Source organism: Vombatus ursinus, unplaced genomic scaffold (assembly GCF_900497805.2).
Source record: "Vombatus ursinus unplaced genomic scaffold, bare-nosed wombat genome assembly UNPS02009205.1, whole genome shotgun sequence".
Classification (NCBI taxonomy): domain Eukaryota; kingdom Metazoa; phylum Chordata; class Mammalia; order Diprotodontia; family Vombatidae; genus Vombatus; species Vombatus ursinus.
The window spans coordinates 17,536,461-17,561,218 of record NW_020948983.1 but is presented as its reverse complement, the minus strand read 5'-3'; the positions used below and the strand labels follow the sequence as shown (position 1 = coordinate 17,561,218).

Genomic DNA, 24,758 nt, shown 5'->3' with positions numbered 1-24,758 from the left:
TTCTATGATCTAAACTGGAAATGAAGACAGACCTTATGAGCAGGTTATAGGACATCTAAAGAGATTATAATTGGAATACTCATATGTAACATGTGTGGTCAAGAAATATAAGGCAGAGAGAAGGTAAGCAACTTCAACTATTACCAGCTAATTGGAAAGCTATTTAAAATGTTTCTAAGAAAATGGAGCAAGCAGACTGAAGAACATATGAGTGACACATAGTGTGAGCTTCAACTTCAAATAATCTTGGTACTTAAAAGCAATTTTCCAAATAATCAAATATCCTGAATCCTGATCATTTCACATTAGGAGCTCTCCTCTTACGAAGATGCAGAAATCTTTCATCTTATTTTTCTCTTTCATTGTTCCTGGGCAAGTCACTTGACCTCAGTAAGCTTCAGTTTCCTCATCTGTAAAATGAGGTTAATAATAGCATCAAACTTATGTTGAACATATAATAATATATTTACTTTTTGGATCTGATATTTAGTAATAATAATAATAATAATTCTGGCTAGCATCTATATAGGACTTTGAGGTTTACAAAATGCTTTACCTATGTTATATCAGTTGGTCCTCACCACAACCACAAACATGTAGTTTGCATGTAGTATAATAAGTGATTATTAGACTGTATTGGATTGAATCAATGAGAGCCACAATATGCTTCAGAATGCCTTGTTACTGGCCAAACCTCAAGCAGAGTGTGGCTGATTTCCTTGGGGATGAATTCAACGTCACTTAGAAGTAGTGATAGAAAAACAATAGCTTATGAAAAGGTTGGAACAAAAGCTTGGCTGATTTTGTCTTTTTAGACATTCCTGAGAATGAACATGGTTCTAGGAGGAGTCACCGGATAAAAATAGTCCTATAAAGTAAAGGCCTCTATCACAGAGTCCTTTGTTAAATACCAGCTCCCAAAAGTCCTATATAAGTGCTAGCCATTATTATTATTAAATATCAGCTCCAAAAATCCAACAAATCATGGTGACTTCTTGGGAACTGGCACCTAGATCCTATGGGTTAACTCTAAGTGACTGAGATTGTCATTGATAAACTCAAAACCCTTTGCCAACCCTAAAAAGGAATGCTGAAAATTCTGAAAAATGCACTTGCAACTGCAGTAGTGGCCAGTATACAGAACCATCAGAGAGAAATTTTGGTGTAATGGAGAGAGTACTTTGACACTTATTGGCTATGGGTTTATTTACCCCTGAGTCTTTGTTTTTTTACTTGAAGATGAGGATGATAATGCTTGAACTACTCAAGGTGCTGTGAGGGGAGCATCATTTAAATGTTATTATTATTAACAATAACAATAATAAACTCACAGACACTTCCTGAGGCCAAAGAAAGGGTTTTTCTTTTGTACCAGCTGAGACCATTGTGTGTGCCCCAGCTGGGTCAATCCCAGAGAGCATGAATTCCATTAAGAACACCCAAGTCCCGATTTAACAAAGGTATTGACTACCAGAGAGCAGAAACTTTTGTTCGTAGAAAAGGTCAGAAGTCTCTGATGAGTTTTAAATGAAGACAAGAAAGTCAGAGATAATTGGAAATAATGGTGACTGAGAAGCAGCATTAGAGGATTCTCACCAATTTTATTTTTATTAGGAAATTACCAGCTATTTTTGAGGATCTGGAAAGAATCCAAAAAATCATTCCCCCTTCAGCACCACCCCCTCAACCAAATGAATGGATGGATCCAAGTCTAGTGTCATTGCCTACAACTGATACAGCTGGAAATGCTTCTCATTCCTCAGAGGGCAAATCTTTTCTCTTAAATTAACACAATTAACATGACTGGCTTTGGTACATCTTTAGATTTTATGCACCTGATGGATTGATGCTATCAAGACTTGGCTGTTTTAAAATATCTCATCTTCATAAATCCTTGACTTGTTGGGGGAGGGGGTGAGCTCTTTTGGATTCAGCCACATAAAGAACTGTTTTCATTACATTAACAAGCCTTCCTGGGAATCTGAAAAGACTGAAGAGAATGATTAATGGGGTAGATCAAACACTTACACTCCTGCCCTATTGATCCTCTTCATGATGTGAGGCCCCCATTTTTTTCTTCTTTTCTCTTAATTTCATGAGTTTATTGAGTGCCTTGTGGAGCAGGGAGGTAGGTAGGGAATAGTAGAGAAATTAATGCATTCTTGCAATCACTTGATTTTATAGGGGCAAATGGAGTTGTCATAGAAAGGTGTGAGTCACACTGCAGATATTTAAAGATTTATGCCTTTTGCAGTGCTTTGCCCTTCCCAAACAAAACAGAACAGAAAATATACATAAAAAACAGAAGGAGGCTTGTTGTCAGGAAGATCTTCAGGTTTGTTTTCTTGTATAATTAACAGTTGTGGCATTCAATATGATTACTTTCTCCAGTGGTTACAGTTTCATGGGTTGTGCCTTTACCCCTAAGAAGATAATAAGTACAAAGAATATTTGTGATGCCTCATTGCTCTTCTCAGAGTTTACCAAATACTCAGAAGAGGGTGGCCAAAATCACCCATCTAAGACCTAGAGTCTTATACATTTGTATTAGCATCATAGGATCAAGTCATTATAAATGGAAAAAAAGGCCTTTTTTAGCAGTGTACTGAACAGAGTAAAAGCATTTTTACATTCAATCGGCACAAGCTATTTTGGGAATATGAATATTAAATAGGTATATATGATTATTGGCATTTTCCTACATAAGAATAGAGAAGTATATGACACACAAATGTATTTTATATCTCCTTCATATTTGTTACTCCAGTTCCAAGAGCTTGGGATAGAGAAGGAGAGAAAGGGGGAGGTGGTGGTAGATTTCAACTCAATAAAAGAGCTTCCCCCTCAAAAAAGTATCCAACAATAGAATGGGTTGTTATGTGATGTAGACAGCTTTGCATTCTTGGAGGTATTTGAGCAGAGGCTGGTGCTGGGTGACCACTTTTGAGAGATGCAGTATGAAGGACTCATGAATAGGGAGTAAGGTTGAACCAGATTACCTATAAGGTCCCTTTCAGTTCTGAGATTCCATTAACATTAATACTTTCCTCCTATGAACCTCTCTTTGTAACAAAAACTTGAAAAGAGTTAGCAAAAACAGTTAACACATTGATGGCATTTGATAGCACATGCAACGTTCCATATCCGTAGATCCTCACTTCTTCAATGAAAGTAAGGAAATGAACTTTCTTATCTTCTTCCCAGGATCACTGCTGGTTGTTATAATTACACAGAATTCATTTTGTTTACTGTCCTTTCTGTTTATATTGTCAGGGTTACCTCATTTATCATTTTCCTGGCTTTGCTTCCTTTCCTCTGCATCAGTTCATATACATCTTCCTATCTTGATCTGCATTTCTTATAGCTATCATTTTTTCATATTTAATTAATATTTCCCCCAATTTCATGTAAAAAGAATTTTTAACATTCATTTTTTTAAATTTTTGAGTTCCAGATTCTCTCCCTCTCTCTTCCCCCTCCCCATTGAGAAGGCAAGCAATTTTATATAGGTTATATATATGCAGTCATGCAAAATATATTTCCATATAACTATCATTTCTTACAATGCAATATTATTCCATCACTTTCATGTATTAGTTTGTTTAATCATTCTCCAACCCATGGTCACCCACTTTGTTGCCAGCTTTTTGCTACCACAAAAAGAGAGCATTTTGCATTAGAGTGTACCTAGGTCACGAATTCCTCAGCATGCATTAGTGAGCCAGAACTCTAGAGATTGTGGTAAAATAACACTCACTTAGTAACAGGCAGCTGCTGTCCACTCTCCCCTGTGAAGGATTTATGTTTCTGGCACAGCTTCTTTGCACATAAGAACCAAATGACTCCAATACAGGTTATTAAATGATGCTCAGTAATAAGTTAGATTTTAAAGAATAACAGAGAACAGGGTATCATACAGCTTTTATTCATTTCATTAAAATAGAATGAAAATAGGCAGATTCCTTGTAAGTATTTAAGTACAGAAGCTGTTTTTTGTGTTCCTCTTCTATCCATTTTATTTCATGAAGCAGAAAATGTTCATAAGCCAGAATGGAAGCATCACAAGTAAATTCTGAAAAGTGTAATTTGGAAAATAAGTATATGCAGGGGAAAAAACCTACATACATACCAATACATTCCTTTTATAGTGTAGAAAGATTGGCCACATCTTTAAAGACATTTCCTCCTTTCCTTCTGTTCAATAGCAGAATTAAGTTACAATTTGTACTGCTATCTCTACAGTGATATCAAACTAAACTCCCAAGCCTAATCCCACAAAAGACTTTCTCTTTCCTGACCTTTTAAAGCATTTGAGTAAGGTTAAAAGAGGAAAAGCCCATTCTCTCTCAGAGTGCCATAATGTGTTCTTACATTCCATAAAGAGAGGAAGAAAGGCAATTTATGAACTAGAAGTCAAGTAGAAAGAATGTAAAACTGAAGGTTTGACAGATTAAGTATACAACACTAAGGGTCATCTTGTTATGGAATAGAAGATAGTAAAGATGCAAAAAAAAAAAAGAAAGAAAGAAAGAGAAGTGATGTCATTTGTACTGTTTTTGACCTGCTTATGTCTTTCTGGAAACATTTCAGATGACCTTGAGTGTTTCTACTGTTTGTAGCCATCTTTCTCTTTTCCATCCCCCAATTCAGCTCACAGCACGTTATATCCCAGAGAGAAAGAGGTCATGTGGTCTTTCTCAGTTTCATTTAACCATAGTGTAATGCTTATAGGCATCAGAAGGAAAGGGGGAAAAATCTTCTGCAACATTAGCATTTAAAATCTCTTCTGTGCTAAAATAAGCACACAAGATAGAAGCATTGACTAGTACCTTGAAATACAGTGAGTTATCTTCCTGTCATATATTATTTGTGAGGAAAAATTGCTAATAAGGTAATCCCTTCCTCTGTAATACCTTGATAGCCCCTCCACCACTTCTAGCCAGTGGTGTATTAATGCCCCAGAGAGTTAAAATCGTCAATCAGATTTTGATTCAATAGGTATCTTCTTTTCAGTGTTAGGAAAAAAAAATACTTTCCACCTTAAATACCTTATTGCCAAAATAAAGGGGAAAAAAAACATTTATAAGACCACACTGACACAATTAAAATAAAATCAAAAGGCAGTAATGATCTATTCATAAAACCCATCCAGCTAAAGGCTAGACTAGCATATTTGGCAGCTTTACAGAAGCAGATCAATATAGTATTTCATTTGGGAATGAGTTGCTATTAATCTTTAAGGCTAATAAAATGCAGATTTAACCAGCCCAGCTTTGAAGAGAGACTAATAATCAAACTTGTACCCATGACAACGTGATTTTAAAAAGCTTGCCGTGGAAAAGAAAGGAAAACAAAGGAAATTAAGAAAAACAAAGATGAACATATCAGAATTTGCATTGGCTTGATTCTCTTCTATCACTGGAAGTTTTAAAAATGACAGATAAAAAACCATGTGGATTACACCTGGGACATGCAGTGACAGGGAACTCATTACTTTGTGAGGCAGTTTGCTCTGTGGTTAGTTGGCACTGATCCTTAAGAAATTCTGCTTGATATACTTGGCGGAAAGCTAGTTGTTTCCTGGTACATTCCCAGAATCACAGGACCACAGATTTAGAGCTAGAAGACACCTTAGAACTATTGAGTGCAACTCCTTCATTTTACAAATGAGAAAACAGGTTCAGAGTCACATAGTTAGCATCGGAGGCAAGAATCAAACCTAGCTTTCCCTGAATCGAAATTAAGTACTCTCAACTCATTATACCATGCAGTCTCTGATTCTACTCATTGGTTGTAATTCCGACAGAAAATATGCAGAGTTTCTCTTCTACATGACTAGGAGAGAAAAATACTTTTGTTTCCTTAGAATTACACTTTTCATACAATATAAACTGTTTTTTATTGTACTGCTAGTCTTTTTTTTAAACTTAAAAAAAATTTTGAGTTCTAAATTCTCTTCTTCCCTCCCCTGTCTCCCCCATCCTTGAAAAGGCAAACAATCTTATACAGGTTATATGCAGTCATGCAAAACATATTTCTATACTAGCCATGTTGCAAAAGAAGACACAGACCCCCCCACCCCCCCAAAAAAGGGAAAAAAAGCTTTGGGGGGGGTGGAGCCAAGATGGTGGAGTAAAAGCAGTAACTTGCTTGAGTTCTCCCCCAAACCCTTCCAAATACCTGTAAAAAATGGCTCTAAACAAATTCTAAAGCAGCAGAACCCACAAAAAGGCAGAGTGAAACAAATTTCCAGCCCAAGACAACCTGGATGGTTGATCAGAAAGATATATTGCACCAGGTGGGGAGAGGAATGAAGTTCAGTGTGGGAGCACAGGCAAAACAGGCCTCAGTGAAACTGGAGCAGCCCTCAGAGGACTGAATCATGGGCAGCTATGGTGGTTTCCAGACTTCTCAACCCATGAACATCAAAGACAACTTAGAAGATCAGTAGGGAAAGTCTGTGACTGTGGTGAGAGAGAAGCTCGGTCCCAGCCCCAGTCCCCACGTACGGCCCTGGGCCGGCGGCTGCTTCCAGAGCTTCTGGCCCATAGCCTGAGGGGGGATGGAGTGGTTGATCAGACGGGGATTGCAGGGATCTCTTTGCTAGTGTGGAGCCAGGATTCTCTTATTTTGCCCCACTTGGATCTGGGTCACAGTTCTGGGTGGCGGCCTTGGGGTAAGGAGGAGTGCTGGCATGGTGGAGTTTGTAGTGGTGGTGGAGAGGAAATCCTCCTCATAGTTCCAAGGCAGAAAAGAGTGCTTGTGGTCACTCATAGATCAGAGCACAGGCCAGGAAAGGTGTAAACACCTCACCCTTGATCATACCACCTTGGAAGAACTGAAAATTTACAGGTCCCTAGAAGTATCTCTGAAAACAGCCATACAAAACCCCCAAAGCTTGGAACAGTACATCCTCCACAATGAAAGCAGACCCCTACCTTAACAAAGAGTTTATAACTCAAGTAATTGACTGGGATCATGAGCAAACCTCACAAAAAAGTCAGACCATAAAATCTTTCTTTGGTGACAAAGAAGATCAAAACATACAACCAGAAGAAGACAACAAAGTCAAAGCTCCTACATCCAAAGCCTCCAAGAAAAATATGAATTGGTCCCAGGACATGGAAGAATTCAAAAAAGGATTTTGAGAAGCAAGTAAGAGAAGAAGAGGAAAAACTGGGAAGAAAAATGAGAGTGATGCCAGAAAATCATAAAAAACAAGTCAACAGCTTGCTAAAGGAGGCCCAAAAAAATACTGAAGAAAATAACACCTTAAAAAATAGCCTAACCCAAATGACAAAAGAGATCCAAAAAGCCAATGAGGAGAAGAATGCCTTAAAAAGCAAAATTGGCCAAATGGAAAAGGAAGTTCAAAAGCTTACTGAAGAAAATACTTCCTTAAATATTAGAATGGAGCAATTGGAAGCTAGTGACTTTATGAGAAATCAAGACAGTGTAAAACAAAACCAAAATAATAAAAAAATAGAAAACAATGTGAAATATCTCATTGGAAAAACAACTGACCAGGAAAACAGATCCAGGAGAGAGAATTTAAAAGTTATTTCACTATCTGAAAGCCATAATCAAAAAAAGAGCCTATACATCATCTTTCAAGAGACTATCAAGGAAAACTGCCCTGATATTTTAGAATCAGAGAGCAAAATAGAAATGGAAAATCCACCGATCACCTCCTGAAAGAGATCACCAAAGGAAAACTCCCAGGAATACTGTAGCCAAATTTCAGAGTTCCCAGGTCAAGGAGAAAATATTGCAAGCAGCCAGAAAGAAACAATTCAAGTATTGTGGAATCACAATCAGGATAACACAAGATTTAGCAGCTTCTACATTAAGGGACCACAGGGCTTGGAATATATTCAGGAGGGCAAAGGACATAGGATTACAACCAAGAATCAACTACTCAGCAAAATTGAGTATAATCCTTCAGGGGAAAAAATGGACATTTAGTGAAATAGAGAACTTTCAAGCATTGTTGATGAAAAGACCAGAGCTGAATAGAAAATTTAACTTTCAGATACAAGACTCAAGAGAAACATGAAGAGGTAAACAGGAAAGAGAAATCATAAGAGACTTATTATGTTTGAACTGTTTACATTCTTGCATGGAAAGATGATATTTGTAACTCATGAGACCTTTGTCAGCATTAGGGTAGTTGGAGGGAAAAATTTATATGTATGTATATAGATAGATAGATAGATAGATAGATAGATAGATAGATAGATAGATAGATGGATAGACAAATAGAGGGCAAGGGTGAGTTGAAGATGAAGGGGTGATATCTGGAGAATAAAATTAAGGGATGAGAGAGGATTATACTGGGACAAGGAGAAAGGGAGAGGTAGAATGGGGTAAATTATCTCACATAAAACAGACAAGAAAAGGCTTTTACAATGAAGAGGAAATGGGGGAAGGTGAGAGAGAATGAGTGAATCTTATTCTCATCAGATTTGGCTTAAGGAGGGAATAACATATACACTCAATTGAGTATGAAAATTTATCTTACCCTACAGGAAAATGGGGGGAGAGGGGACAAGAGAGCAGGAGGATGATAGAGGGGAGGGCAGGTTGGAGGAGGGTGTAATCAGAAGCAAACACTTCTGAGGAGGGACAGGGTCAAAAGAGAGAATAGAATAAATGGGGGGTGGGATAGGATTAAGGGAAATATACTTAGTTTTTCACAACATGACTATGATGGAAGTGTTTTGCATGACTACACATGTATAACCTGTATTGAGTTGCTTGCCTTCTCAATGAGGGTGGGTGGGGAGGGAGGAAGGGAGAAAATTTGGAACCCAAAGTTTTAAAAACAAATGTTAAAAAAAATTGTTTTCACATGCAACTGGGAAATAAGATATTCAGGCAATGGAGTATAGAAATCTATCCTGCCCTACAGGAAAATTGAAGGGGAAGGCAGGAAGAGACAGAAGGGAGGGCAGATTAGGGAAAGGAGTATTCAGAATGCATGCCATCTTGGGGTGGGGGGAGGGACAAGAAAGGGAGAAAATGTGGAGCTCAAAATCTTGTGAAAGTGAATGTTGAAAACTAAAAATAAATAAATTTATAATAGAGGGAGAAAAAAGCTTTGATCTGAATTCAGACTCCATCAGTTCTTTCTCTGGAGGTGGATAACATTTTTCATCATAAGTTCTTTGGAATTGTTTTGGTTGTATTAATCAGAGTAGCTAAGTCTTTCACAATTGATCATTGTACAATATTGCTGTTACTGTGTACAATGTTCTCCTGGTTCTGATCACTTCATTTTGTATCACTTCATAGGAGTCTTCCCAGGTTTTTCTGAAACCATCCTGCTCATCATTTCTTAAAATACAATAGTACTCCATCACAATCATATACTACAACTTGTTCAGCCATTCCTCAATTGATGAGCATCTTCTCAATTTGCAATCTTTTGTCACCACAAAAAGAGCTGCTATACATATATATTTAAAAAATTTTTCACATTAGTCATGTTGTAAAGAAGAATTAGAACCAAATAGGAGGAACCACAAGAAAAAAGAAACAAAACATAACAGAAGAAAAAAAAAGAGCAAATAGTATGCTTCAATCTGTATTCAGACTCCATAGTTCTTTCTCTGGATGGGGATAGCATTTTCCATCATGAGACTTTTGGAGATGTCTTAGATCCTTTCATTGCTGAGAAGAACTAAGTCTATCAAAGTTAGTCATTGAACAATGTGGCTATTACTGTGTCCAACATTCTCCTGATTCTGCTCACTTCACTCACAATCGGTTCATGCAAGTCCTTCCAGGTTTTTCTGAAGTCCACTTGCTCATCATTTCTTATAGCACAATAGTATTCCATTCCATTCATATACCACAACTTGTACAGCCATTCCCCAATTGATGGGCATCCCATCAATTTCCAATTCTTTGCCACCACAGAATGAGCTGCTATCAATATTTTTGTACATGTGGGTCCTTTTTCCATTTTTATGATCTCTTTGGGTTACAACCCTAGAAGTGCTATTGCCGGGTCAAAGGGTATGCATTGTTTTATAGCCCTTCGGGCATAGTTCCAAATTGCTCTCCACAATGGTTGGATCAGTTCACAACTCCACCAACAATGCATTAGTGATCCAATTTTCCCACATCTTTTCCAACATTTATCATTTTCCTGTTTTGTCATGTTAGCCAATCCGATAGGTGTGATGTGGTACCTCAGAGTTGTCTTGATTTGCATTTCTCTAATCAATAGTGATTTAGAGCATTTTTTTCATATGACTATAGATAGTTTTAATTTCTTCATCTGAAAACTGCCTGTTCATATCCTTTGACCATTTATCAATTGGGGAATGACTTGTATTCTTATAAATTTGACTTAGTTCTCTATATATTTTAGAAATGAGACCTTTATCAGAGACACTGGTTGTAAAAATTCTTTCCCAGTTTTCTGCTTCCCTCCTAATCTTGGTTGTATTGGCTTAGTTTGTGCAAAAACTTTTCAATTTAATGTATCAAAATTATCCACTTTGCATTTCATAAAATTTTTTATCTCGTTTGGTCTTCTGTTCTCCATAAATTTGACAAGTAAACTATTCCCCCAGTTTGCTTATAGTATCAGCCTTTATATCTACATCATGTACCCATTTTGATTTTATTTTGGTATATGGTATAAGATTTTGGTCTATACCTAGTTTCTGCCATACTCTTTTCCAGTTTTCCCAGCAGTTTTTGTCAAATAGTGAGTTCTTATCCCAGAAGCTGGGGTCTTTGGGTTTATCATGCAGTAGATTACTATAGTCATTGACTACTGTGTCTTGTGTACCTAACCTATTCCATTGATACACCACTCTATTTTGCTATACGTAGTTTTGAACATATGTGTCCTTTTTCCTTTTATCTCTTTAGGATACAGACCTAGTACAGTTTTATAGACCTTTGGGCATAGTTCCAGAACAGTTGGACCAGTTCAAAACTACCAACAGTAAGTTAGTGGCCCAGTTTTTCCACACCTCCTCCAGTATTTGTCATTTTCCTTTTCTGTCATATTAGCCAATATGATAGGTATGAAGTGGTACATCAGAAATGTTTTAATTTGCGTTTCTCTAATCAATAGTTCGTTATGACTATATGACTATAAATTGACTATAAATAAGCTTTGATTTCTTCTTCTGAAAACTACCCATTTGCATCTTTTGACCATTTATCAACTGGGAAATGGCTCTTATTTTTAAAAATTTGGCTCAGTTCTCTAGATGATTGAGAAATGATTAGAGAAACTTGCAGCAATATCCTCCACCTTCCAGTTTCCTGCTTTCCTTCTAATTTTGGCTACATTAGTTTGTGCAAAAGTCTTTTAATTTAATGTCATCAAAATTATCCATTTTACATCCCATAATACTTTCTATCCCTTGTTTGGTCACAAACTTTTTCCTTATCCATAGATCTGACAGGTAAAATTTTCCATCCTCCCTTAACTTGCTTATGATATCACCCTTTATGTCTAAATCATGTACCCATTTTTACCTTATCTTGGTATAGTGTGAGAGTTAGTTTATACCTAATTTCTATTAAACTGCTTTCCAAATTTTCCCAGCACTTTTTGTCAAATAGGGAGTTATTGTTCCAAAAGCTTAAATCTCCGGGTTTATCAAATACTAGATTACTCTGATAATGTACTATTGTATATCATGTACCTAATGTATTGTACTGATCCCCCATTCTGTTTCTTAGCCAATGACCAGATTGTTTGGTGATTATTGCTTTGTAACATAGTTTGAGATCTGGTACTGTTAGGCTAACTTCCTTAATATTTGTTCCCCTTGATTCCCTTGATATTCTTGATCTTTTGTTCTTCCAGATGAATTTTGTTATTATTTTTCCTAGCTCTACCAAAAAATGTTTTGGTAGTTTGATTGGTATGGCACTGAATAAGTAAATTAATTTAGGTAGAATTGTCATTTTTATTATATTGGCTTGGCCTACTTAAGAGCAATTAATGTTTCTTCAATTGTTTAGATCTGTCTTTATTTGTGTGAAAAATGTTTTGTAATTGTGTTCATAGAGTTCCTGAGTTTGTCTTGGCAGGTAGACTCCCAAGTATTTATACTGTCTGCAGTTATTTTAAATGGAATTTCTCTTTCTATCTCTTCCTGCTGGGTTTTGTTGGTAGTATATTGAAATGCTTATGATTTATGTAGGTTTATTTTATATCTTGCAATGCTGCTGAAGTCATTAATTATTTCAACCAGTTTTCTGGTTGATTCTCTATTCATTATATCATCTGCAAAGAGTGATTCTTTTGTTTCTTCATTGCCTATTGTAATTTCTTCAATTTCTTTTTTCATCTTTTATTGCTATAGCTAGCATTTCTAGATACTCGATAATAGTGGGGATAATGGGCAACCTTGCTTTACCCCGATCTTAATGGGAAGAGTTCTAGCTTATCTCCATTACAAATAATGCTTGCTGATGGTTTTAGATAGATACCACTTACCAATTTAAGGAAAGCTCCATTCATTCCTATGTTGTCTAGTGTTTTTTTTATAGGAATGAGTATTGTATTTCTTCAAAAGCTTTTTCTGAATCTATTGAGATAATCATATGAATTTTGTTGTTTTTGTTATTGATATGGTCAATTATGCTGATAGTTTTCCAAATATTGAACCAGCCCTGCATTCCTGGTATAAATCCCACCTGGTCATAGTGTATCATCTTTATGATATATTGCTGTAATCTCTATGCTGGCATTTTATTTAAATTCTTTTTTTGCTTCAAAATTCATTAGGGAAATTGGTCTATAGTTTTATTTTTCTGTTTTTGCTCTTCCTGGTTTAGGTACCAGCACCATATTTGTGTCATAAAAGAAACTTGGTAAGACTCTTTCCTTGCTTATTTTTCCCCAAATATTTTATATAGCATTGAAATTAGTTGTTCTTTAAATGTTTGGTAAAATTCACTTGTGAATCCATTTGGTCCTGGGGATTTTTTTCTTAAGGAGCTCATTGATGGCTTGTTCAATTTATTTTCCTGAGATAGGGTTACTTAAATATTCTACTTTCTCTTCTGTTAATCTGGGCAATTTATATTTTTGTAAATATTCATCCATTTAACTTAGGTCATTGGATTTATTGGCATGTAGTTAAACAAAAACAAAAGCTTCTAATAACTGCTTTAATTTCATCTTCATTGGTGGTGAATTCACCCTTTTCATTTTTTACTGGTAATTTGGTTTTCTTCTTTCTTTTTTAATCAAAGTAACCAATGGTTTATCTATTTTTTTTCATAAAATTATCTCCTAGTTTTATTTATTAGTTCAATTTTTTTATTTTTAATTTTTATTAAACTCTCCTTTGATTCTCAGGATTTCCAATTTGGTTTTTAATTGGGGATTTTTCATTTGTTCTTTTTCTAGGTTTTTTTTTTAGTCACATGCCCAAATCATTGATTTGTTTTTTTCTCTATTTTACTGATGGAAGCATTTAGGATAAAATTTTCCCTCTAAGTACTACTTTGACTGCACCCCATAAATTCTGATATGTTGTCTCATCATTCTCTTTAATGAAATTAATTATTTCTCTGATTTGCTTTTTGATCCACTCATTTTTTAGGGTTAGATTATTTATTTTCCAATTAATTTTTTTGTTTTGTTTTTGTTTTAGGCAATTGGGGTTAAGTGACTTGTTCAGGGTCACACAGCTAGTAAGTGTCAAGTGTTTGGTTTGAGGCCAGATTTGAACTCAGGTCCTCCTGACTTCAGGGCCGGTGCTCTATCCACTGTGCCACCTAGCTGCCCCCAATTAATTTTTAATTTATGTTTTCATAGCCCTTTATTGAATGTAATTTTTATTGCATTGTTTGAAAAGGATGCATTTAATATTTCTGGAGTGTTTTTTTTTTGCATTTGGTTGTAAAATTTTTATGTCCTAATACATGCTTAATTTTTGTGAAGGTGCCACATACAGCTGAGAAAAAGGCATATTCCTTTTTATTCCCATTCAATTTCCTCCAGAGGTCTATCATATTTTAAGTTTTCTAAAATGCTATTTATCTTCTTACCCTCTTTCTTGATTAACTCATTTAACTTTTTTCCTTTTCTTTTTTTTTTTTTTTTCAGAATTTGGATGCTATGCTATTTGGAACATTTATGTTTACTATTGACATTACTTCATTGTCTGTGGGACCCTTTAGTAAAATGTAGCTTCCCTGCTTCTCTTTTAATGAGGTCTATTTTTGCTTTGGCTCTGAGATCATGACTGCTACCCCTGCTTCTTTTTTTTTTTAACCTCATCTGATGTGTAATAGATTCTGCTCTAGCCCCTTATTTTTACTGTGTGTGTGCCTCGATGTTTCAAGTGTTTCTTGTAAACAATACATTGTTGGATTCTGGTTTTCAATCCAGTCTGCTATCTGCTTCCATCTTATTGGGTAAGTTCATCCCATTCACATTCACAGTTATGACTGTGTATTTCCCTCCATCCTATTTTTTCCCTGTTATCCTTCTGCCTCTCTTTATACCCTGTCCCTCTTAAAAAATCTGTTTTCCTTCTGACCATTGCCTTCCTTAATCCATCCTCCCTTTTATTAATCACTGCCTTTCTTTTATAACCCTTCCCCTCTTACTTCCCTGTAGGGTAAGACAGATTTCCTATACCCAACTGAGTATGTATGTAGTTCCCTCTTTGAGTCAATTCTGATGAGAGTAAGGTTCAAGTGCTGCCCAGCTTTCTTCCCCCCCACCAACTTCCCCTCCACTGTAAAAGCTCTTCCTTTCATGCCTCTTTTATGTAAGATTATTTTCCCCATTCTTCCTCTCCCTTTCCCCTCCTCCCAGTGCATCCCTCTTTTTCAACTCTTAATTTTAATAAAAAAATTCCTCTTAGTCAATTCACACCTGTGCTCTCTGTCTATGGACACTCCTTGCAACTGCATTCATTCATTCATTCATTCATTCATTAATATTGAGGCAATTGGGGTTAAGTGACTTGCCCAGGGTCACACAGCTAGTGAATGTTATGTGTCTGAGGCTGGATTTGAACTCAGGTCCTCCTCACTCCAGGGTCAGTGCTCTATCCACTCTAACTGTTCTAATAGTGATAAAGTTCTTAAGAGTTAAAAGTATCATCTTCCCATACAGGAATGTAAACAGTTTAACCTTAATGAATCCCTTATGATTTCTCTTTCATATTTACCTTATTATGCTTCTCTTGAGTCTTGCATTTGAAAGTCACTTTTCTATTAAACTCTAGTCTTTTCATCAGGAATGCTTTAAAGTCCTCTATTTCATTAAATATTAATTTTTTCCCTTGAAGGATTATACTCAGTTTTGCTAGGTAGGTTATTTTTGGATGTAAGCCTAACTCCTTTACCTTCTGGAATATTACATTCCAAGCTGTTTGATCCTTTCATATGGAAGCTACTAAATCTTATGTGACCCTGACTGGCTCCACAATATTTGAATTGTTCATGGCTGCTTGCAATATTTTCTCCTTGACCTAGGAGCTCTAGAATTTGGCTGTATTATTGCTGGGAGTTTTCATTTTGTGATCTCAGGAGGTAATTAATGGATTCTTTCAATTTCCCTTTTAATTTCCTGGTTTAGGATATCAGAAGAGTTTTCCTTGATAATTTCTTGAAATATGATGTCTGGGTTCTTTTTTTGACCATGGCTTTCAGGTAGACCAGTAATTCTTAAATTATTTCTCCTTGATCTATTTTCCAAATCAATTGTTTTTCTTCTTGCTTTAATTTTTATTTTTTGTCCGTTGTTTTTCCTATGAGATATTTCACATTTTCTTCCATTTTTTTCATTCTTTTGATTTTGTTTTGTTTCTTGATGTCTCATGGAGTTATGAGCTTCTACTTCTCCAATTCTAATTTTTAAGGACCATTTGGCCAATTCTTTTTAAGGTGTTATTTTCTTCAATATTTTTTGTGCCTCTTTTACCAAGCTATTGACTCTCTTTTCATAATTTTCTTGCATCACTTTCATTTCTTTCCCCAATTTTTCCTCTACCTCTCTTATTTGATATTAAAAATCTTTTTTGAGCTATTTCAGGAATTCTTGTTGGACTTTTGTCCAATCCATGGGTTTTTCTTTGAGGCTTTGCTCGGAGCTGTTTTGATATCATTGTCTTCTTCTGAGTATCATGATCTTCCCTGTCACCATAATAACTTTTTATGATCAGGTTTTTTTTTTAATTGTTTGCTCATTTTTTTCCAGCCTACTTTTTGACTTTTAACTTTTATGTTAAAGTTGGGCTCTGGTCCTGGAGTGGAGGGAGCACTGTCCCAAGCTTTAGGTTTTCTGTGCTGCTATTTTCAGAACTTGTTCTGGGGTTCTTCAAGTTTTCGGTTCTTCCAAGGTAGTATGATCTAAGAGGAGATGTGGTCACTGCTTTCTTGACCTCTGCTCTGATCTTTACCTTGTTTCCCTGTAGCCACAATTCTAGTGCTCCTCTTAACCCTAAAACTATGACCAGGACCCTTGCTCTCCTGCAGCTGCCAATGCTTGTGCTCCTTTTTGCCTTGAAACTGAGACCAGGGTCCCGACTCTTCTGTGAGTGACAACAAGCCTTCTTCTCAGCCCTGAAACTGTGACCAAAGCTCCTGCTCCCCTGCAGCTGCAACTGGTATCACTTTTTTTGGCTCTAGAACTGTTACTCAGGCCCCTGCTCTCCTGCAACCACAAGGAGTAGTACTACTTTCTGCCTTGAAACTGTGAGCAGCACACCTGGTCCTCTGCAGCCACAAGATCCAGTGCTCCTCTTTGCCCCAGGACTATGACCTGGAACTGTGGATGGGCAACAAAACAGGGTTCTGAATCCAGTGCCAGTAAAGGGTCCCTTGCAATCTCTTTCTGACCAGCTGTGCTGTTCGACCCCTCTACCATCTGCGGGCTGAGAGCTCCCAAAGGTACTGCAGCCTCGGATGTAGCTGCCTCCAAGGCCTGCTACTGAACTTGTCCCAGTGTGGCCTGCCCTGTGCTCCTTCCGACCTATTCAGAATTTCTTTCTTTCTTTGACTCATGGGCTGTACCTTTATTTGTTCCTAATTAGTTTCCTCTGTACCTTTTTGGAGTTAAACCTTCTCTAAGTTTGAACACCTTCTTAATCAGTTTCTATCTTATTGTGTTTGTAGATATTGTCCCATCCTCCATTTTTCTTCTGCTGTGCTTCACTCTTAGAAATATCATTAGTCTCCTTCCCAAAGGCAGTATTGTGTCATCTCTGGCTCCACACCCTCCCCGCCTGTCCCATCATGAGTGCTTTCCCTATATAATAGGAACTCACATATCGGTTATCTGAGGAAGGAGCTGCTGATGAATTCACATGACTCTCTGAGAAGACGGCCTCCCAATGGACAAACTGCCCCTAGATTAAACCTATTAAGAGTCCCCTATCTCCCATGCAGGCACACTGTCACCCCCCTGGAAGCACTCTTCAGTGGTATTTCTATCCTCCCATGGAGACTCCAGTTTCATTTTCCTCCCTCTGCTGCCTCTCTTCCACAACACCCCCTTCCTGTTGAAAGTCTGTATGAATCCCCATCCCTTCGTTGTTTCCCCACGGCCTTGGTAGTTTATCACTCTTTCCCTTCTCTTCCATTCCTGTCTGAGATTTCTCATGACTGCAAAATAATTTTGTCTTACTCAAACTTCCTTTCCTTCACATTTGAAGGTCTTTGGTCCTTGGGGCAGGGGTCTTTCTTTTTGCTTATATTTGTGTCCTTTGTGCTCAGCAAAGTACCTGGTACTTTGTAGACACTTAATGAATCTTTGTTACTGGCCTTTCTTCTCAATTCTTCCAAAACTGTCACTGAATGTCATTGAAATGTTTTATTTAACCACCAGGTATCATGGAGTTCAAAGTGCAGGGTAGTTTTTTGGTGGTAATCTGTAGATATTCTTGATCAATTCTTTGTTGTCCGTATTTAGTTCTGGACAGTTTTCTTCTATTTAATTATAACATCATGGCATGCAGATTTTTTGATTTATTGTGTTCTCCTGGGAGATCTATAATCCCTAAATTTTCTGTGATCATCTGAACTTGATTTTTTTTTTTGGAGGCAGTCAGGGTTAAGTGACCTGCCTAGGGTGACACAGCTAGTGTCTGAAGCCAAATTCGAAGTCAGGTCCTCCTGACTCTAGGGCCGGTGCTTTATCCACTGCGCCACCTAGCTTCCCTCATCTGCACTTTAAAATCATTCGCTTTGATTTGTATAGAATGAGTTCTTTTAATGTTGATTTTTGAGCCCCTTCGGTCAAATTTTCCTCCAATTCACTATTTCTGTATTCTAAATCTGTTAAACTCACTTCTTTAGAATGATTTTTCCATCATGGGTTCATTTTTTCCTAATATGCTAATTGTTTTTAATTCTGAACAAAAAGCTCCAGGTTTTGACCAACATTCATTTCTAATTTCTTATTTTATGCATTTTATTTCCCTTTCGAATCATTATGGGGTTTTTGATTGCTCTATGCTCTCAGAAGACAGACACAGCACTCTGTCTTTAATCTTTCCTTCATATCATACGCTGATATGAATTATATACATTGAGGTTTTATTCAGTCTTTTTCTGGTTTTAGAATCTTCTCAGCTAATTTATCTGTGTTGAGCTTTTCAGGTCTTTTCTTTTCATATCTTTGGTGTTTCAGCCTTTTTGGGAGGGGGGTATTCCTATCACTTCTTTTCTGGCTCCTCCCCCTTTGCCAGAGAGCAGACCCCTCCGGTTGTGCTGCTAGGCTGCCTCAGTCCCCTTGGTTTTGGTGCAGATAAGGTGGTCTGAGTCCCTGCCCTAGATAACCTCGGGGGTGGGGTTTTTAGTCTCCTTTCCTTTAGGCCTGACATACCCATGCTAGTAAATCTGCCAACTGTTCTTTTTTCCTTCATTTAGCCGAGAAGAGTCAGTTTGTGACACTTTTTGTAGAGTAGGAGGAGGACAGAGACTGTTTGGGCAGTCTCTGCAGGTGCAGAGTGTTGGGCTTCAAACAAAAGGTGGCACTTTTTAGCCTGCCTGATTCTCTTACCTTCTTTTCCTTTCCTTCACACAGCTGGACCGAATCAATGTCTATGGCTTCTTGTGGGATAGAGGGGCGGTGGTGTTTAGGCACAATCACTGAATCAGGGTAGGTGCCTATCCCAAGGTTTGCTTGTATTTGTCTATAGGACACATGGAAGTTAGTGGGTGAGGAGTGCTAAGTGAGTGTTCTGGTGTTAGAATTCCTCAGTGCTAATTCATAAAGGACTTGACCTTGTTGAAATTGTCTTCTTCTGAGGATTTACATAGAATAACATCTGGCATATAATTTACTGGGGAAGGTGACAGAATGAAGGGTTGCGATGAGACTGGAAAAAGTGACCCATCATTTTGTTGTTCACAAGACCCAGGAGTGACAGTTAACTTTAATTCACCACTGACCTACTTAATAAATAATTTTTAAAGATTCATAATAAATACAAATATTTTAAAATAGACTAAAATAATTTTTATTTTTACAATATGTAATCATTTACACAATTCACAAACTGTTTACAAAGCATCCTCCTTGACTTATCCAATTTTGTAACTATTGCCATACAAACTTTCAAAATAAGTTTCAAAATCTGGACCACAAAATAATTTTAACCTTTTAGGAAGTATTGTAATGTATTAATTTAGGTAAACAGGCTTGTTATTTCAAACTATCTTTATTGGCAAAAGAATTGTTTAAGTTTTAAATTTTAAGGCCTAACATGCAAGTGAATGAGCTCATAAACACTACATACTTTAAACATGGTGAAGAAACAATGGGAAAACACAAGTTTATCTGACAAAATAAGGAAACATTGAATTAACAAGTTATTTGTAGAATTCTCAATCTACTTAATAGTTCGGATCATACTTTTAGGGCTAAGAGGTCTCTAAAAACATACAAGCCACTCAAGTACAATGCATGATTGCAAAATGAACTATTTTAAGAATAAAAACATCAAGAGGCACCTCTTGTAAGCTATGCTAGGGAAGTCAAACTACACTAGAGGCACATGGTGCTGGACAAGACTGCCCTATGGGAAGACATTCTGCCTACTTAGAAGGAACTGATTCACCACCTCCAGAGGAAACAAGATCCCTTAAGTATTACCGCTGGTATAAAAATACATGCTCAAAAAATACTAGAAATATGCAAATCGTAGCTTAATACTTTTGGTCTTCACAAAGATCGGAAAGTTTGCCCTGTGGTTTTAAAAATAAAGCCATGACTTTTATCTTTAGTTCAAAAGTATACATCTCTTTTCCAAAAGGATGACTGTCTACCGAATCCAACTGCCTACTTTAAAGAGATATGGCTCTAGAAGAAAACAGGAGCTGATTTGCTTCAGAGAAGAGCAAGCAAATCAAAGATACAGTGTGAAATCATAAAGAATTTTAGAATTCAGTGTTTCTAAATGATTTCCTTTCCCTGAGGCTTGTACTACTTTTTAAACTGTCACTGGTCAAACAAAAGCATGTCATCATTCCTAGTTTTACTTATAAATGTTATGGTTCTTAGGCTGAGAATTAGACGTATTGCATAAAGTGGTGGTTACCAGACGTACGACAGTCTTTGGTGAGATGAGGACTCTGCTTTGCTTCTTTACCTTTAACAGCCCTGCAATATTCATGTTATTGTCAGTGGAGAAACCACAAGGCCGTAATGAAGCACAAGTAAACCATCCTGGAAGGGAAAAAGGCACCATGTCTTACCATGATAAACACTTACACTAATAAATAAGTCACAGCTTTCTTTAATTTTCATGACTCAACACTAAATAAACTTATTATTTTTGAAAGGCATAAAGTGAATAGGTCTCTCTGGCACAGGGCAGGCATTCCATGGTCTATCTAATCTTGAATCTTAACTACTAAGGCTGCTCGGAGTTCCTATAAATGCCAGCTGTGGTGGTATTTATAACAGAAAATCCTCCAAAAAAGAAATAAAAAGAGACATCCTTTTCATTCCATGCTCAGTGAAAGACTGGGTGTTTTTTCTCTAAAAGGATCTAAATACTATAATGTCACTATATATTATACATTTGGATAATTTAAACTTAACACTTTAAGCAGTGAAGAGTTCTATTTTAATCAATTGTGATGGAGATATTTTTAAAAGCAAAAACAGAATCTGATATTTTTATAGGGCTTTTTGGTTTATAAAGCACTTTATATCCATTATCTTATTTGATACTCATATCAGCCCTGAGACACAAATTATGATGCCCATTTTTATAGATGAAGGAATTGAGTAATAAGTTGAACAATTTTGTAGACAAGTGTTACCAGAACCAGAATTCAAACTCATGTCCTGAGTCCAAATCAAGCACTCATTCCACCGTTCTACAACATGTTACAATCTTCTGCCTTCATAAACAGATAATATTGAATATAACTTAACTTTTTTTGATTACTGCATGATGAACATAGGATCATGGATCTAGAAAGTACCCTAAGGAATCTACTCCAATACCCTCCCCATCTTACAAATGAGGTAACTGAGAGATTAAAGCTTATATGATTTGCATAAAGTCAGTGTAATACAGTGATGCCCTTAGGGTTTCCTGAAGGACACTGAGCTCCTTGTTCTTAGACTAAATGGCTCCAGTTTGTCCTTTAGTTTTTCTTTCTCTTCTCTGACTACTATCACTTGGTGCTACTGAGGAACCAGAGAAGGGAAACATGATACATAATATTTAGGTTAAGATTAATGGAAGTAGAAACAGAAATGATTTTATCATCAGAATATTCTTTAGACCACTCACCTGGTGAGAGGAAATAGATAAAAGGTTCAGAGGCATGATGCAAGAGAATTTAAGAGTTTTAAAAATCTGGACTTGAGATTCTACGGATAAAAGGAGTTCCTGGTCAGGAGCTATTGCCTAGTGGCGATTAGCACCTACTCTGCAATTTACAGGGTTGGAGAGTTACCTCAGGCAGTGAGAGGTCCACATACCCAGGGTCACAAAGCCAACGTGTATCAGAGATGAGATCTGATTCCTGACTCTAAGGACAGCTCTCTATCCACCATACTTTCTAGTAGTGAAAGGGGCTTAAACTCTTCACATCTGCAGAGCAGCTGTTAACTTGACTTGCCTATTGACTTAACGATAATTTCATTCTTCAAAAGGCAGAAGAACTAACAAGGGGAAACTGTTTTAGATCCTCTCATTCTTACTGATATGGAGAAACTCATAGCTGGAGTGAAATGGAAACTTCGAAAGAAAGTGGCCACTGCCTCCTGGAGTTAGCAAAAGAAAAAGAAAAATGAGGCATTCTAGATCTTAGGAGAACATATTTCAAAGTTCTGAAAAAGGATAGGTAGGACCCCAGTGACTGAAATTCTAGTTAGCCTGGTGGGGTATGGAAAACTCTGAAGAATAACATTCTGAAGATACAAAGCAAAACAATTCTGATAAGGAGGAAAAATCAGAGTTCTCTAAAGAGACCAACACGGACAGGGAAACTCACGAACCTAGATGTTAAGAAGATATGTACAAAAGATGAAAGCAAGGGCAGGAGACTAAAGATGAGTGTAACAGCACAACATAATCCTGTAAAATAGTGTCAGAACTGCTAACACTCAGAAGGAGCTGAGTATGGCAAGAAAAGCTGAGAACAACAACAGGGATAGGGGTTATGCTTATATTTAGAGAAAGAGGAAGATCAAAGAAGAGAAGAAGAATAGGTCTACTGCTGAGGTGAGGGCAGCGGGGTAGCAGAAGGGAGACAAAACCATGCTAACTGACAACAGAGAGAAGGCAGAGCTGCTCAAGTCTTGCTTTGTTTCTGTTTTCTCTGCCACAGAGAGCAACTTTGGCACTGGAAATGATGAAGAAAAAAAAGGCAAATGGGGAGGTAATACATAAAATAAGTAAAAATATGATAAGAAAGCACAAAGCTAACCTTAATGCATTCAAGTCACTTGGCTGAGATTAACAACTTCCTTTGAAGGATCATGATGATGATAAAAATAGTAGTAAACATTTATATAACACTTCACTGTTTCCAAAGTACTTTATATGTAGTATCTAATTTGATCCTCATGACAGTCCTGTGAGGTAGGTACTTATTATTAACCCTATGAGGAAACCATTAGTTCACATAACCATTTCAGGGGTGGGGAACCTGTGGCCTTGAGGCCACATGTGGCCTGGTAGGTCCTCAAGTATAGCCTTTTGACTGAATCCAAACTTCACAGAACAAATCCCCTTAATAAAAGGATTTGTTCTGTAAAACTTGGGATTCAGTCAAAAGCCTGCAGGTTCCCCATCCCTATATGTGAACCTGTGCAGGACCACACAGCTTTACATGTCTAACATGGGATTTAAACCTATGTCTTTAAATCTAGAACTTAAAGACATGATTGCAGAATCAATGTCAGTGTTATCTGAAAGACTGAAGAATGAGAGAGGTACTACAGCACTGGAGAAGGGCAAATGCCTGATTTTCATAAAAGGAAAGAGAGTGGAGTTGGCAAATCACAGATCAGTGAGCTCAGCTTGGATCTGAGAGAAAATTCTAGAAGGGATGATTAATAAGATAGTGAGTGTACATGAAGGAAAGGAAAGAAGAATCAGAAACCTCATGGCGCCATCATGACTCTCCAGCTGTCTTCCTGGAGATATTTCCATCCTGGGGCCTTGTTCCTTTCACTGGTAACTACTCTTTTAGACAAATACTTCAGTAAAAGCCTCAGCCATGCTTCGCCTCTCATCAGCTTCCTTAGTCCTCAGTTCTGGAAACATGATCAAATCAACTCTGTCATCGTTCCTGGATGGGTCAGTCTACTCCCTAAAAGGCCCAACTCTCATCCCTGTAACTTTCCAGGCTAAAACACCCCTCCTTGACCAAAACCACTTTTGTTTGTGTTCTCCTCTATTAGAATGGAATCTCCTTGGAGGACTGGCACTGTTTTTGCTTTTTGTATCCACAACACTCAGCACATTTTGTTGTTGTTGAGTCATTTTTTTCAGTCATGTCTAACTCTTCGTAACCCCATTTGGGGTTTTCTTGGCAAAGATACGGAAGTGGTTTGCCATTTCCTTCTCCAAGTCATTTTACAGATGAGGAAACTGAGGCAAACAAGGTTAAGTAACTTGCCCAGGTCACACAGTTAGTGTTTGAGGCTGGATTTGAACTCACAGAGATGAGTCTTCCTTACTCCAGGCTCAGTGCTTTATCTACTATGCCAACTAGCTGCCCATTTGACATACAGTAAGTACCAAATAAATGGTTTTTTTTTCTAAATTTATTTTTTATTCAATTAACTAGTTATATTAGACTACCTTGCAGGTTATGTGTGCTCAGCTAAGTGGGATTATGGATATTATCTATTTTAACTAACTCACAAAATAAAAAGTAGCCTAAAAAAATTGCAGCAAAGAAACTGCAGAATGGAGATAATACTAATAATATGAATACTAGAAAACAAGAAAAAAAATGCCAAATGTAAAAAAAGAAAAGAAAAAAGTCCAACACATCTCCATTTTGTCAAGTCATATCACTAAGTAAAAACTGATGATGAACTAAATTATGATGGACAAGAAGTTGGTCCAAAAGAATGAAATCATCAAGATTATCTGAAATCTCAGTTTATATCTACTATCATTCAGGACAGACCTTGTCCCAAGTGTATATTATGCTTTCAGCTATTGGCCAATATTAGTATGGAGCCATGAAAATCAGGAAGATTAAAACTAAGTTTTGTTGTCAAAAACATGTCACTTATAAAAACTATGATAAATGTTGAGGGTACAAATACAAGG

General features: G+C 37.0%; 1 protein-coding gene across 2 annotated transcripts in view; it reads right to left on the bottom strand.

Moving 5' to 3' along the window:
* Positions 1–3,973: 3,973 nt before the first annotated feature.
* The window catches only part of PCGF6 (polycomb group ring finger 6), a 46,909-nt gene continuing 26,124 nt past the window's right edge, over positions 3,974–24,758 (bottom strand). Inside the window, exon 10 of one of the 2 annotated variants that reach the window (XM_027851942.1) lies at positions 3,974–4,072. In XM_027851942.1, the coding sequence (XP_027707743.1) occupies positions 4,016–4,072 (57 nt within the window). In that variant the 3' untranslated portion in view covers positions 3,974–4,015. Of the gene's footprint in view, positions 4,073–19,498; positions 20,675–24,758 lie in introns of those variants that run through there. The other variant, XM_027851941.1, reaches the window with a different exon arrangement.